This window comes from Trachypithecus francoisi, unplaced genomic scaffold (genome assembly GCF_009764315.1).
Source record: "Trachypithecus francoisi isolate TF-2019V2 unplaced genomic scaffold, Tfra_2.0 Lachesis_group2, whole genome shotgun sequence".
In the NCBI taxonomy this organism is placed as follows: Eukaryota; Metazoa; Chordata; class Mammalia; order Primates; family Cercopithecidae; genus Trachypithecus; species Trachypithecus francoisi.
Window position 1 is genome coordinate 109147070 of NW_022681465.1, and position 14402 is coordinate 109161471.

Here is a 14402-nt window from a genome sequence, read left to right on the forward strand (position 1 = left end):
GAGAATCGCTTGAAACTGGGAGGGGGAGGTTTCAGTGAGCCAAATCATGCCATCGCATTCCCACCTGGGCAACAGAGTGAGACTCCGTCTTAAAAAAAAAAAAAAGAAGAGGCCGGGTGCAGTGGCTCAAGCCTGTAATCCCAGCACTTTGGGAGGCCAAGATGGGCGGATCATGAGGTCAGGAGATCGAGACCATCCTGGCTAACACGGTGAAACCCCGTCTCTACTAAAAAATACAAAAAACTAGCCAGGCGAGGTGGTGGGCTCCTGTACTCCCAGCTACTTGGGAGGCTGAGGCAGGAGAATGGCGTGAACCCGGGAGGCGGAGCTTGCAGTGAGCTGAAATCTGGCCACTGCACTCCAGCCTGGGCAACAGAGCAAGACTCCGTCTCAAAAAAAAAAAGAAAGAAAAGAAAAAAGAAAAACTCACTGGAGTGTTGGAATACCGGAGAGCCATACTAATCTTTGTGCAATAATGAACACCTTGCCATTAATGTGATGCACAAGAGAGTACCAAAATGTGTTGGATTAATCCACATTCAGAGATGGAATTCACTCAACTAACACCTTATTATAAACTGCATGTAAATAGTCTTGAAGGATACTATGCTTTGCTTCTGAATGACTGCCAAAGATAGGTTTAGTGTTACGGCCCAAGATGTCCCACCCCTTCCAGTAAATGGCCACTGGTTTACTGGAAGATAGTGGGATCATCAAGTTTCTCAGGATAAGAAGCACCCCTACATGACAAACCAGGAGTCTCATCTACATACTAGCAAATCAATAAAGCCCATAATAAAGGCATGAAATCATCAAGGATGTACAAATACAACAGAGCGAGGGAATAGTAAACAGAAATCCTTCTCTCTGGTCAACCAGGGCTCTTCAACAGGATTAATAAATTGTGTGTGCTGGCTTCCCTTGAGCTACATGTTTGACTCTTCAAAAGCCTTCAGTAACATTTCTCTGCAAAAGTTTTAAGATATACACATGCATGCATACACACACACACACACACACACACACACCCCTGAGGCACCTTGTGTCCAAGGAGAATAAAGCAGGGACATTTCTCTGACAAGAAAATGACGACTCAGTCTTGAAACCCACCTTTAACATTTCTGGGTAGTGAGATGCCACGCTGAAGGGGAGAGACGTCTTCAGAAGTGAGTCAAAAGGAGACAAGGAGCTTCACAGAATCAAACTCTAAGCCTACAAATTCTAAAAGAAGGCCATATTTTCCAATCTCCCTATTTTGCAGAAGGAGAATGCTGAGACACGGGGTGGGACATTTATCTCAACGTGAAACTGCTAATGAGGAGCAATGCTGAAATACAGAATCCTGGTCTCCCAAACTCCATGAGTGCCTGGGTCACTTGTGGTATGGCTGATCCTGGCAGATGGAGAGATGAGGGACCTGAGACTTGTCCCTTTGGGCCAGAAAGTTTAAGGGGCCTGGTGTCTGGATGGTGTATTTCCCCATGAAAGCAAATCAGAACTAAGGAGCAGGCCCTCTGTCATTTCTTTTTTTTTTTTTTTTTTCAGACAGAGTCTCACTCTGTCGCCCGGACTGGAGTGCAGTGGCCGGATCTCAGCTCACTGCAAGCTCCGCCTCCTGGGTTTACGCCATTCTCTTGCCTCAGCCTCCCTAGTAGCTGGGACTACAGGCGCCCGCCACCTCGCCCGGCTAGTTTTTTGTATTTTTAGTAGAGACGGGGTTTCACCATGTTAGCCAGGATGGTCTCGATCTCCTGACCTCGTGATCCGCCCGTCTCGGCCTCCCAAAGTGCTGGGATTACAGGCTTGAGCCACCGCGCCCGGCCCCTCTGTCATTTCTCTTGGCCCATTACTCCCCGTCCCCCACCTCCACCCTCCACAGGGCCTCCTAGGATTTGAGGAACAGTAAACTTTATCTTATCGGCTGTTTGGGAAAAAAACTGTCATTTGATCTGTTTATTTGGAAGCCAGCCCTGCTGAGCTCAAGAGTTCGCTATGAGGCCGGCTAGAGTGAATTTGTTTGGGGGCTGCTGCTTTACAGCCCTGGACACATGGCTCAGTGTCTAACTTTATTTTGAAGAATCCTGTGCACACAGCTCTAGAATTTGCTGAGGGATGAATCACCTGTGCCCTTCATTTAGGGTTGTAGGTGGGTAACTTTGTCCTGTTAGAGTCTAGATTAATGTCTTGGTTAAAAAGTAAGCACCTGTTTTCTGAATATCAAAGCAAGAGTCTACTCCTCTACTTCTTTGGGGATGTCTTCAAACTCAGCTGTGTGTTTGTGTGTGAATTTCTGTCACCCAGAACAAGAACCTTGAATCAAACCTAGACAGACTGTTACCCCACTGGTTCAGGACCCACCTTTCAAACCCACGCAGGGAAGCCTACAAAAGTGCTGGTAGCAGTGGATGCTTTCCTGCAGCTCACAACCTTCTCCCTGGGACCACTGTAAAGAGCTCATCCTTTTCTTTCCACCCATTTCTGATAAGCTCGTGAGTGAGAAATTCCCAGAAAATGGAAGAGTTAGCTTGCATTTTCTGATCTGAGTGCACAGAACATTCTGTCAGGCTCTAGGCGACAGACAATTTAAACCAGAACCTCACTAAACACAGAGCAGCTGATACGAATTCCTTCCCAGCCCGTGTCTTCCCCACCCAAGCTGAAATCATCTGGGGGCTGGAGCTGAGAGTGGATGGGGGAAGCAGGCTTGCTGCTTCTTAATGAGTGACCCCACTTACATTCCTCTTAGCATAGAGTGCTTCCTGAAGGTGGGACTCACGCTTTCCATAATTCCTCAGGGAGTTGCACTGAAGTGGAGAGCGTGCTTTTAATTTAATGGGAAACACAAAAAGTAGGAGTAGTTACTCAAACTAAAACCAACAACTTAGACCCCGAGGAAATAAGCAATGAGGAGGACCATGTAACACCAGAGAAGAACAAGCCTGTTTTCTTGTGGGGTAAGACAAGAAAACACCTCAACTAACACCTTATTATAAACTGCATGTAAATAGTAAATTATAAACTGCATGTAATAGAAAGAGGCCCATGTGAGCAGCACACAAACGTCACCTAGAACGGAAGGGGCAAAGGAAACCTGATTAGAGAGAAAATGGTCTTCTCCAAAACTGGCAGGAAGCAAATGCCCGGTGCCAGAGTGCACTGCACCGGCAGCTCTCCATCCCTGCATCCCACCGTGCCCGGAGTCCTGCCTTCTTACCTGCAATTCCTTGCAACAGCCCACAGACGTTGAAGATGCTTTTCTTCATGATGCTCTGTACACACATGGTGAAGACGGACACCAAGGCCACCATGCAGAGAATAAAGATTCCCACAGCCAGGAAAATAGCTGTGGCCTGCCAGAAGCCGCTGGCGATCTCGCCGAAGCTCTCGGCGTAGGGCCCGCACAGCGTGTCCCGCTGGAAGTGCTGCATCCCTGGGTTCCGGATGCAGCGGGCGTAGATGCCCAGGGTGGGGTGGTAGGGCTCAGGGGAGCCCCCGCCTGGGCCCGCCGGCTCCGCGCCGCCGCGGCTCCTCGCTTTCCCGACCAGCCAGTCTGCGCTCATGAAGGCAATGAGCTCGGCAAAAGCCACCACAATACTCAGCAAGGTCCAGAGCATCGAGCGACAGGTGACAATGACATGACACATATTGATGTTCCAGGCGAAGAAAGAGTCAGGAGTCCACGGAGTTAATCAAAAAAAGAAAGTCGGTGGGGAAGGAGGCTCGGGCGGCCTGGGAAGGAAGTCGCAGCTGCAGTCATTCACTCCCGCCGCCGGCCGCGTTCATGCTGAGGACAGCGCTGCCGGACCCAGAGCACCGCCTGCGGCCTCACCTAGGGGAGAGGGAGGGCGGTTAGCAGCGCCGCCAGGCCCCGCCCCGCCTTCCCGCCGCGCAGCGACACAGTCCAAGCCCGGCCCGCGCCCGCAGAACCCTGCCAGCAAGCCCCGGGCCCGGCCAGCATGCCAGGCGGTTGTTGTTTCAAGTTCTGCCTGACCTCACTGCACTCAGAACTCTATGTGGCAGTTAACCTTCTCTCTCGGGAGCGCTATGGAAGGAGGCGGCTAGTGCCAGGTCCTGCTCCCAACCCAGGGAGCACTGTCCCGGTTGCTGCTGCCGCACTCTTAGGACAGGGCTCCCGCTCCCTCATCTTTTACTGGAAAAAGTCAAACAGCACAGGGATCCAGAGAGGAGGAGGCAAGAATGGCAATCAACTCTATTAGTGGATTTTTTTTTTTTTTAAGTTTGCTATACTTTTTGGCTGCTGTTTTGGTACTAGGTGAGTTAAGTTTTGCGAAACTTGCACCAAGCGCTTTTGCTTTAACAGTAGAGAGTAGCAACACCCCACTTTTATTTCCTGGAAATTAAATTACTAGCAGAGACATAAGTGTGTTTGCTTCATAGGTAAATAAGAAACAATCCCATGAAAAAGAATAAACAAAACATTGCTCCCACACCTGTATTTCATCCATTTTTCACGGGGTGATTTTTAGACAAAATAATTTACACTAATTAAAACTCAGAGGGAAAAAAAAAACCTTAAGAGTTCATGACTTACTTGGGGAAATTATTTTTTAAAGACATTAATGACCGTTAACTAAGCATCATTACAACTGAGTGGACTTGTTGACAACAGAACCTTGTCTATGAAGAATGCATCCCTTGAATTGTCCCAATTCATCCCATGTGCCTCTGCCTAAGCTTCGATTCACCCCAGGTCTGGAACTCAACGTGCCCATTGTTTCTCATTTCACAGAGGCCTCATTCTGTCCCCAAGGAGGAATGACTTCATTACCAGAAGACATTGCTCCAATGGCTCAAGCCTTCTTCAGAGGAGTCTAGACCCTGAAACGGGGCCCAGCAGGGCTGGTCTGCAGCCCCGTTTTCTGCCCCATTCCAAGGCCAAGAACAATCCCTCAGCTTACATCTGGGCACATGGCCCTGCTCTGAATGATTAGATCTCATTAACCGAGGTCAAGTCAACTCCATGAGAACTGCAAAGAGCCCCCGGCATGTTGGGAGTGGGGTGAGGCAGGGAGTTATCGAAGAGGAAGAGAAGCGGGGAAATAAGGAAGCCCAGTGTCAAAGCTTAAAATGCCCGTTTCTACACCCTGCACCAGCTGTCTGCCTGCTGGCTGGCTTCCTAGTTAGCATGTGATCTACCCATCCCTTGAAACATGATGTATTTTAAAATCCTCATATCATGGTGGTTGCTATACAAGATGCTATTTTGGGGACACAGCTAGTGCACTACTAGGAACATATGCACTCAATTGTCAGGGTGTGTGTGCGTGTGTCACCGTGCTGTGCCGAGCGCTGGGTAAGGGAAGGGAGTCCATCAGGTATGCGTTCCAAAGCCAGCTCCAGTACTGACCATGTGCATGTCTAACTTCTCAGAGCTTCCTCGTCTGAGCTGGTAAGGGTAGCCTACCTCACCAGATTGTTGCAAGGAATGAACAAGAACCTACTGAAGCACCCACACAGTGCCTGGCAGAGTAAGTGCTCAACAAATACCAACTCCCTGCCCTCAGAAGCTTTTCCTGTAACATAGATGACCCTGTTCAGACAACTATTGATCCAGTGGAGGTGCCAGTAGATTACAGAAACCTGGCCACTGCACACAGAAAACATTAAGCACAGGCTACTTAGAGATGGACGAGGTCACTCATGTCTAAACTTTCCTGGCTGCCTTCAAGGGCAGAGTCCTGGTCTTCCTGTTTCCCCACTACCTAACTCAGCTGCCAGTCCACCTGGTGGAGATAAATTAGCATTTAGCCATAAGGTATATCCTACTCCAACTCACTCATTCTCAGCTCCTCCTCCAGATACTACCAAATAGAAAGCCTTTTGAGAAAAAAGTTACTGAGGGCTTTAGAGGAGATTGTTTATAATGAAAATGATCATTCTAAAAGAGAACAAGAAAATGAGCCATAAAGACTCCCAGGAGGCCCTGAGAGGCTGCACGTGCCCACCAGGCTCACAAATACTTTGAGTCCACAGGTGGCAATCGCAGCCTGTTGAGAGCTATAAAGCCTTCCCATTTGATTAGAAAACCATTTTAGTTATGCCCAGCCAATCTCTGTCCCATCCCTTTTCTGTTAAATGTAATTCTTCTTTCTTTCTTTTTTTTTTTTTTGAGATGGGGTCTCACTCAGTCACCCAGGCTGGAGTGCAGTGGCATGATCTTGGCTCACTGCAACCTCTCTGCCTCCCCGGTTCAAGCAATTCTCCTGCCTCAGCATCCAGAGCAGCTGGGATTACAAGCACACATGACCATGCCTGGCTAAATTTTTTTTAGTAGAGATGGGGTTTCGCCATGTTAGTCAGGCTGGTCTCAAACTCGTGACCTCCGGTGATCCACCCACCTTGGCCTCCCAAAGTGCTGGGATTACAGGCATGTGCCATTGCCCCGGCCTGAATGTAATTTTTCAATGAGAACATTCATATTTGTCCTCCGGCAGAACTGCAGGGCTCCTACAACCTCTCAGGTGACTTGTATCTTAATGACTACTCCAGTGTCCACTGCCCTGGCCAGCAAGGTCTGCTCAGAGTGAGGAATGCAATTAGTTTGCAGCATCTGAAGAAAAAGGCTGTAAAAGTTCAGCAGAGGAGAAGATGGGACGTCTGGGCTTAGCAAAATGCCTGAGAACTATTTGAAGGCAGGATTGCTTAAGGATCCACATGCTTAAGTTAAAATAATATAGTTCCCTCTCCTTTGTGCTAAAACATTTCCTCATTCACTGCACCAAATTCTCACACCCACACAAGATTGGCTGGGATGAGGGCTTCATTATTCTGTTTTTCAACGGGGGAAAAGATGCTCTGTTCTCCCTAGTAAGTTTGCTAACTGCTACTATCAGAGGAACAGTTGTGATATGCAAGGCTGACTAAAACTGAGGCTTCCTGGGGGCTGTGATATGGTTTGGCTGTGTCCCCACCCAAATCTCATTTGAATTGTACTCCCATAATTCCCATGTGTTGTGGGAGGGGTCTGGTGGAAGATAATGGAATCATGGGGGTGGATCCCCCTTACTGTTCTCATGGTAGTGAATGTGTCTCACGAGATCTGATGGTTTTATAAGGGGAACCTCTTTCGCTTGGTTCTCATTCTCTCTTGTCTGCCACCATGTAAGACATGCCTTTTGCCTTCCACCATGTTTGTGAGGCATTCCCAGTCACGCAGAACTGTGAGGAGTCCATTAAACCTCTGTTTCTTTATCAATTACCCAGTCTCGGGTGTGTCTTTATCAGCAGTGTAAAAACGGACTAATAGAGGCTGCAAGCAAAGTTCTTAGGGTGGCAGGACAAGGGACCATCTCGAAGTGCAGCAGGGGGCTTCTGCAATGGTCTGTGCTCTGTGAAGTGTACCAGTTTGGCTAAGTGCACTGAAAGGCAGGTACCTACTGAGACATCTGTATCAAAGCGGAAAGAGATCCTCATGACAGAACTCTGTTAACCACAGGGATATGACGCACAGCCCTCCTCGGCCTGGCATCCGTTGCTATTAACCATAACGCCTGCTTCCACAAAGTCCACTTCATAAACCAGGCCCTCACTGCCATTCTACGTAAACGACTTCTCTCCATGGGCCACTAAATACGCTTCCCTTCGAGAACACCTGACCTTACTACTGCATCCCTGGTGATTGTGGATAATCTAGACAGCCCTCTTGATGTTCAGAAAATGATGACTGGCACAAAGGTGTGCAAAGTAAAGCCTCTTCACTTAAAAAAAAAAAAAAAGACAAATGAGAATCCTGCAGAAACCTACATTAATACCATAGAATAGGGAGCAAAGAGGAGTTTCTAAATGGCTGGTCCGTGGGAGTCAGTCCTGTGTACGGATTCTTCCCAGAGCCCTAATTTGAAAAGGTAGAGTGAAGGTCCTCAGCAGAGCTGAGCCGGGGTTTGTCCCTTAAATCCCAGGTCTGTCTTTGGCAGCTTCCTGCTGTCAGCAGGGAAGAAAGTACATGTGAAGCCAGAACCACCCAGTGCCCATCGGCTGGATCACCTGGACAGAAACTCAGGAGTAAAGCTCACATCTACCTGGAAAGAGTGAGGGACACCGGAAGGACGTCAATCAAGGCGGCATCAAAAAGCCCTCAGTCCCCATCCTGATGGGAATAGCACACCCAAAGAATGAGGCCAGGACAAACAATGTTTTGAAGAACACTACCTTGCTTACTCACCCTGGTTCTGTTTTTCAACTTTATTATGAACGTTTTCAAACATAGATATGAGTTGGCAAGAACAGACAACGAACACCCACATACCCAACACCCAGATTCAACATTTGTTAACATTTTCCCATATCTGTTCCATCAATCTATAGCATACACACTCACACATTTTCTCAAATATCTGAAAATGAGTTGCAGATGTTTTGACACTTCACCCCTAAATACTTTAGCATACACCTCCTAAAAATAAGAACATTTTCCTATATAACCACAACAAGATTAGCACACTCAAGAGAATGGACAATAATCCCCTTATACCCAAAGTCTAGTTCCTACTCAAATTTCCCTACCCTGCCCTGTTTTTAATAGCTATTTTCTTAAAACCATGACTCAATCACGGTTCATACATTTGATTAGGTTCTTTTAGTCAAGGATAGTCTTCCTACCCCAACCTATTCCACCCCATCCCCATTATTTTCCCCCTGACATTGACTATTTGAAGACACTGGGCTAGTTGTCCTATAAAATACTCAACAACCTGGATTTGTCGATTTCCTCATGATTTCATTTCAACTTGTTCTCCATCCTCTATTTCAGAGAAACTGGAAGTGACATCTAAAGGCTAGACTGGTAGATTCTTGGCTGATCTCTATTTTCATTCTTGCAGTCTCCCTCAGACACATGAATCCCACAAGGGTCAGCAATATGGCCTCCATCCCCATTTCTTCTGCAAGGATGAGAGGATTAAGAGAAGTAGAATGTATGTGCTTTTGCCTTCCAAGACTTGGAAAGACCCTCCAGAGTGCTGCTTCTTAAAGTGTGGGTTCCTGAACCATCTCCCAGAGAAGAATGACAGCTACCTGTTTCAAAAAGTACATTCCTGGTCCCCAACCAACCATTGATTCAAACTTTTTGGGTGGTGCCAGAATCTGCATTTCTTACAAGCTCCCAGGAGAGCCTTTCACAGAAAGTCCACTGTGAGGCAGCGTGGAAAAGGTCAGTTCCGTGGTATTGGGGAAGAGAGGTAAAGAGCAGAGGCAGGAGGAGTGTGGCCTGGCTCAGTCAGGACAGACCCAGGGGCCAGATCACTTGTCCCCTGCACAGCTCATGATGCCTCCCAGGTCACAGGACCCAGTGACTGTAGGGAAACCAGCTGTTCTCCCAGCTCATCTGTTGTCTGATAATCCTTGTACAGCATGAAACGATCTGCCCAAACATTCAGGTCCTTTTCCTCAGAGGACAAAGGCAGCTTTCAGAACTGGAAGGATAGTGCTGGCACAAAAAGCACAGGACCTTGCATGACTTTAAAAAAAAAAAATGTACCAAAGGAGGTTTTGAAACTCTCTGGCCACCCCGTAAAACACACTAACTACAGAAATCCAGACATCTTGATTATACTTAAGAGGACCCAAATGCACTAACAATTCTATTATTCTTTAGGGTACAGTCTAAATATGCTCAACACCTCCTGCTTTTGCCAATTTCCTTGGCTCAACTTCCGATCGACTCCTCTTCTCCATCCCATCTCTGACTTCTGGGAAAACTCTGCATCTATGGTTCCCAATTAGGGGCAATTCTGTCCCCATCCCAACTCCGCAGGGGACATTTGGCAATGTCCAAAGGCATTTGGAGCTGTCACAGCTATAGGGGTAGGGGTGTGTGCTACTGGTATCTGGTAGACAAGGGTGCTGCTAAATAAAAATTACTTGGCCCCAAACGTCAGTATCATCAATGTCGAGAAACCCTGCTCTGGGGGCTTCTCATAGAGGGCAATTTTGAATGTATAGGAGCAACTTAAGATGATTTTTAAGATCTATTTTTAAAAGGTCTATTCTGATGAGTATGTCTATAATCTGGACATTCACAATATTTACTAAATTAAATATATTTTTAGTTGTTTTTCTCCATTTTAAAAAAGGCCGTGCTAGTTTGGATGTCCAAGATGATAGGATGACAGAGCCTGGGGCCCCGGAAGCCAGGGCAGACTGACTCAGAACCTCGTGCCCTTGAGCCTGTCTTTTCTGGGGTCCCAGGTGGTCTCTGCATCACATGCTAAAGTTAACTTCTGTTTTCAGAAATCTCTATTCTGCGAATGGCAAAATGGGGCTCCCCGCTCATTACTGTTACCTTTCTTCACCTACACCTGAGGGGCCCAGACGCAGGTTCAGAAAACTAAACGGTTGGCCACATGGCTTCTGCTTCTTTCAAACTCCGCTCCTCCAGAGTTGGGCTGGTCACTCCGGAGGTACTCAGGTGGCCTTGGCCTCCCCACATCTCAGGGAATCTCAAGGACCCTACAAGGCAGACCTATAAGATTTTCAGGCTTGCTGATTCTTACCTGACCCCTCTTAAAAGATGCTTCTCTTCCCCTTGAAACTACTGACATTCTCAGCTGCCTGGCAGCCCCTCCCTCCAAACACACCCGAACAAGTCTCTTTTCTTCTGGGCATGGGAACTCCAGTGAGCTCTCTGACCCCATGCTCACTGTCAAGTGTGTTGTTTAATGCACCCACCCTGGCCAGTCATAGGTTTCTTTCTTGATGCCAACTCCAACTCCTCATGTATCCAATTAACCTACCTTTGGGCACCCATTTCTAGAGAGGCCATTTTCCCCATCCCATCCTGAGGTATCTGTATTAGTCTGTTCTCATGCTGCTAATAAAGACATACCCGAAACTGGGTAATCTATAAAGGAAAGAGGTTTAATGGACTCACAGTTCCACATGGCTGGGGAGACCTCACAATCATGGCAGAAGGCAAATGAGGAGCAAAGGTACATCTTACATGGCAGCAGGCAGGAAAGCATGTGCAGAGGAACTGCCCTTTATAAAACCAGCAGATCTCGTGAGACTACTGACTATCATGAGAACAGCATGGGAAAAACCCGCCCCTATGATTCAATTATCTCCCACTGGGTCCCTCCCATGACACGTGGGGAGTATGGCAGCTACATTTCAAATGAGATTTGGGTGGGGACACAGCCCAACCATATCAGCGTCTAGAGCCAGAGATGGAAGGTCCACTTGTCTGGTCCTATTTTCTGAATGATTCCTTCTCTTCTAAAGCCCACTTGCATATTTTATGTTTGTTTTCCCTCTATTTCTACAAATGTCCTCATCTAAAAGCTCTTTAGGCAAGTCTTTCTTTATGTGTCTGTCCAACAGGCAGGAGGAGCTGAACAAAACAACCTCTAAGGGAGACACTAAAATCTGATGTAGTCCAGATCCCTTAAGCCGGGGTCATATGCCTATGCCTGTACAGACCATGGGGTTGAAAGCATTTTCAATTTGTTTACATGAAATTAAAACTTGAATTTCAGGAGCTGCCTTTTAATGCCACTGCTTTATAGGAATTTTAAATGAAAGATGTTTTTCAAGCTTATAATGAATTCTGTGATATTAGGCAAAATATACATCTTAAAGTGAACCTCTTGCGTCTTCTCAGGATAAGAGAGTTTTAATTAAGAAAAGTAGGTTTCCTCTTTTACCAAGGACCCGCCAACATGGGCCGCGTTCGCACCAAAACCGTGAAGAAGGCGGCCTGGGTCATCATAGAGAAGTACTACATGCGCCTGTGTAACAACTTCCACATGAACAAGCGCGTGTGCGAGGAGATCGCCATTATCCCCAGCAAGAAGCTCCGCAACAAGATAGCAGGCTATGTCACCCATCTGATGAAGCGGATTCAGAGAGGCCCTGTAAGAGGTATCTCCATCAAGCTGCAGGAGGAGAGAGAGAAGGAGAGACAATTACGTTCCTGAGGTCTCAGCCTGGATCAGGAGATCATTGAAGTAGATCCTGACACTAAGGAAATGCTGAAGCTTTTGGACTTCGGCAGTCTGTCCAACCTGCAGGTCACTCAGCCTACAGTTGGGATGAATTTCAAAACACCTCGGGGACCTGTTTGAATTTTTTCTGCAGTGCTATATTATTTTCAATAAATCTGGGACAACAGCCAAAAAAAAAAAGAAAAAAGAAAAGTAACAGGCTGGGTACAGTGGCTCACACCTATAATCCCAACACCTTGGGAGGCCAAGGCAGGCGGATCACCTGTGGCCAGGGATCAAGGTACCCAGGGTTTTCCAACTTTCCCTAATGAGAATGCCACATTTGAAACTGTAGAAAGGTTTATACTTTCTCCATTCATTAACTATAGGAATTCCCCAAAGATTTAGGATTCATACTACGCTTTGAAAACAGATGGGCTTCAGTGCAGCTTCCAGAGGGATGCACACTCCTCAGGGGAATGTGAGCGTGATGCGCGGCTGCCAGCAGCCCTAGGTACTTTCCAATACAGAATGATCCTTCCACTCTGGGCAGCAGCCCGGCCTGCAGGACTGAGCCGGTGTCATGACTCAGGAATGTGCCAGCTGGGAGGAGGTGGCCCAGTGAGTGTTCCTCACTGCAGCCCAGATGAAGTCACTGCACGCTCAAAGTTCAAGATGGTCACAGAAAAACTCCTTTTTAAAAGTCTGAACTCTTGCACTTGTTCATATGATCCCAGTGTCCTCTTTCTGGGAAGAGGGACTTACGATTGTAGCTTCTAACAATAGTGAGGCATAGTAAACAGAGATAAAGTTCAGCTGGATGTCCCAGAAGCAGTATGTGTCAGGAAACCAGGCCTCTTAAACACAAAGCAAAAGGCTGGGGCAGAAATGGCTTTAGGTCATTTCTATAAGAGATGCTTCCCAACTCCCTGTTCCCCAGGTGCTCACCTGAATGGGCTGCTAAACAAGGTGGGCAAAGGAAGCCTGTCCCATTCCATGCCCAGTGCTATGGACTCCCAGGGGCTTCAGCTACCTTGCTCCCCAGCGTGAGCCAGGCTGGAGAAGATGACCACTGAGAACCCACACAGCCCTCCGTAAGAGAGAGACGCGAGACAAGAGAGCCTGGGGGAATCCACAGAAGAGGAAATAGACTGGATTTTGGTTAGGTGATAAAAAGGAGCCTGTCCCTGGGGTGCTGACAGATACTTCTTTGAGGTGGTTAGGACAGACCTCATCACAGCAAACCATTTCTCACAGCCCTGATCACCTCAGGCCTCGCAAGAAGTTCCTTTTCTCTGTGCCCCACAAGTGGGTGGCTGATAATTCTGGGTTCCAGTACAACATGGCAACAGCCAGAATCTGCCTCTGGGGAGGATCTGTCAGGCTTCACGAAGGGTACACAGGACAAAACCCCTTGCCTCCACCCCTCCAGGGCAAGGGGCTCATCCAGAAAGGCAGCATGTAAGAATGACTCAGTCTGGAGGCAGACTCTTCATCTGAACTCTGGTTCTACCAGGTCCTCAGTAGTAACCTTAGGTGAAATTGGGCCCATGTTCCTCAGTTCCTGTGTCTGTAAAATGGAGTAATAGCCTACCACATAGGGATGTTGTGAGCATCAACTAAGTTAAAATAAACATTAAGCTTAGAACAGCACTTAGCACATGGCAAGCACTCCATCCATGTGGACTATCCCCCTGCAACAGGATCCAGCCTCCCTGTCCCTTGACCCGGCATAAACACGACCACTTCTGGGGCCGTGTCTCAGGCACTCCTTTTGCCACTTTAGATCTTCAGGTTCTGGAGCCCGTCTGGCAGGTAGGCAATTAGCCTTTCCTTCAAATACTAATTTCCCCCTGGAAAAGGAGTTGTGTGGCAGAAAGGATGTGACACAGGGCTGGACCTGCTTCAGTGCTATAAATCACGCTCTAGCATTAACTAGCTCTGTGTCTTTGGGCAATAAACGTCACCTCTCTAAGGATGGTTTCCTCATCTCTAAAGTAGGGGTAAGGAAAGTCGCTGCCACACTTTTTGGGTGGAACACAAAAACTGTGCACGGAGGGTCAGGCATAATTGCAGGTACCAAGACATAGCAGGAATCATTACTATTACCATCATATTGGTCAACATTTATTTTTCTGCTGTTTATCTCCCCAAGGCCACAAAAACACCTTCTATTATCATTCTAACTCTCTGTAGAAGGAAATTTGTCTAATGGCAAAGTAATAGGCAAGGGAAAAAGACCACCAGGCAGGCAGGCAGGCAAACATGGGTCCGACCCAGGCTCGGCTCTCGGCTAATAGGTGTGTGACCTCACAAGGCTCCACTGCCTACTCTGGCTTCAATGTCTCAGGCCCAAAGTGAAGGCGCTGGACTTGCAGATCACCACTGTCACTTTCAGCTCCAAAAGTCAAGTCATTTCAAGCATATGACCACCTCTTCTACCTTCTCCCAGACTAGAGGCTC

General features: G+C 47.5%; 1 protein-coding gene and 1 pseudogene across 3 annotated transcripts in view; one reads left to right on the plus strand and one right to left on the minus strand.

The window, feature by feature from the left end:
• The window catches only part of LHFPL2 (LHFPL tetraspan subfamily member 2), a 166181-nt gene that overhangs the window by 28339 nt on the left and 123440 nt on the right, over positions 1–14402 (minus strand). For both annotated transcript variants that reach the window (XM_033179949.1, XM_033179950.1), the window contains one exon: positions 3215–3829. In XM_033179949.1, the coding sequence (XP_033035840.1) occupies positions 3215–3644 (430 nt within the window). In that variant the 5' untranslated portion in view covers positions 3645–3829. The remainder of the gene's footprint in view (positions 1–3214; positions 3830–14402) is intronic.
• On the plus strand, positions 11652–12128 carry LOC117065306 (annotated as a pseudogene). Its single transcript, XR_004429878.1, has one exon. The product of XR_004429878.1 is annotated as a 40S ribosomal protein S17-like (transcript).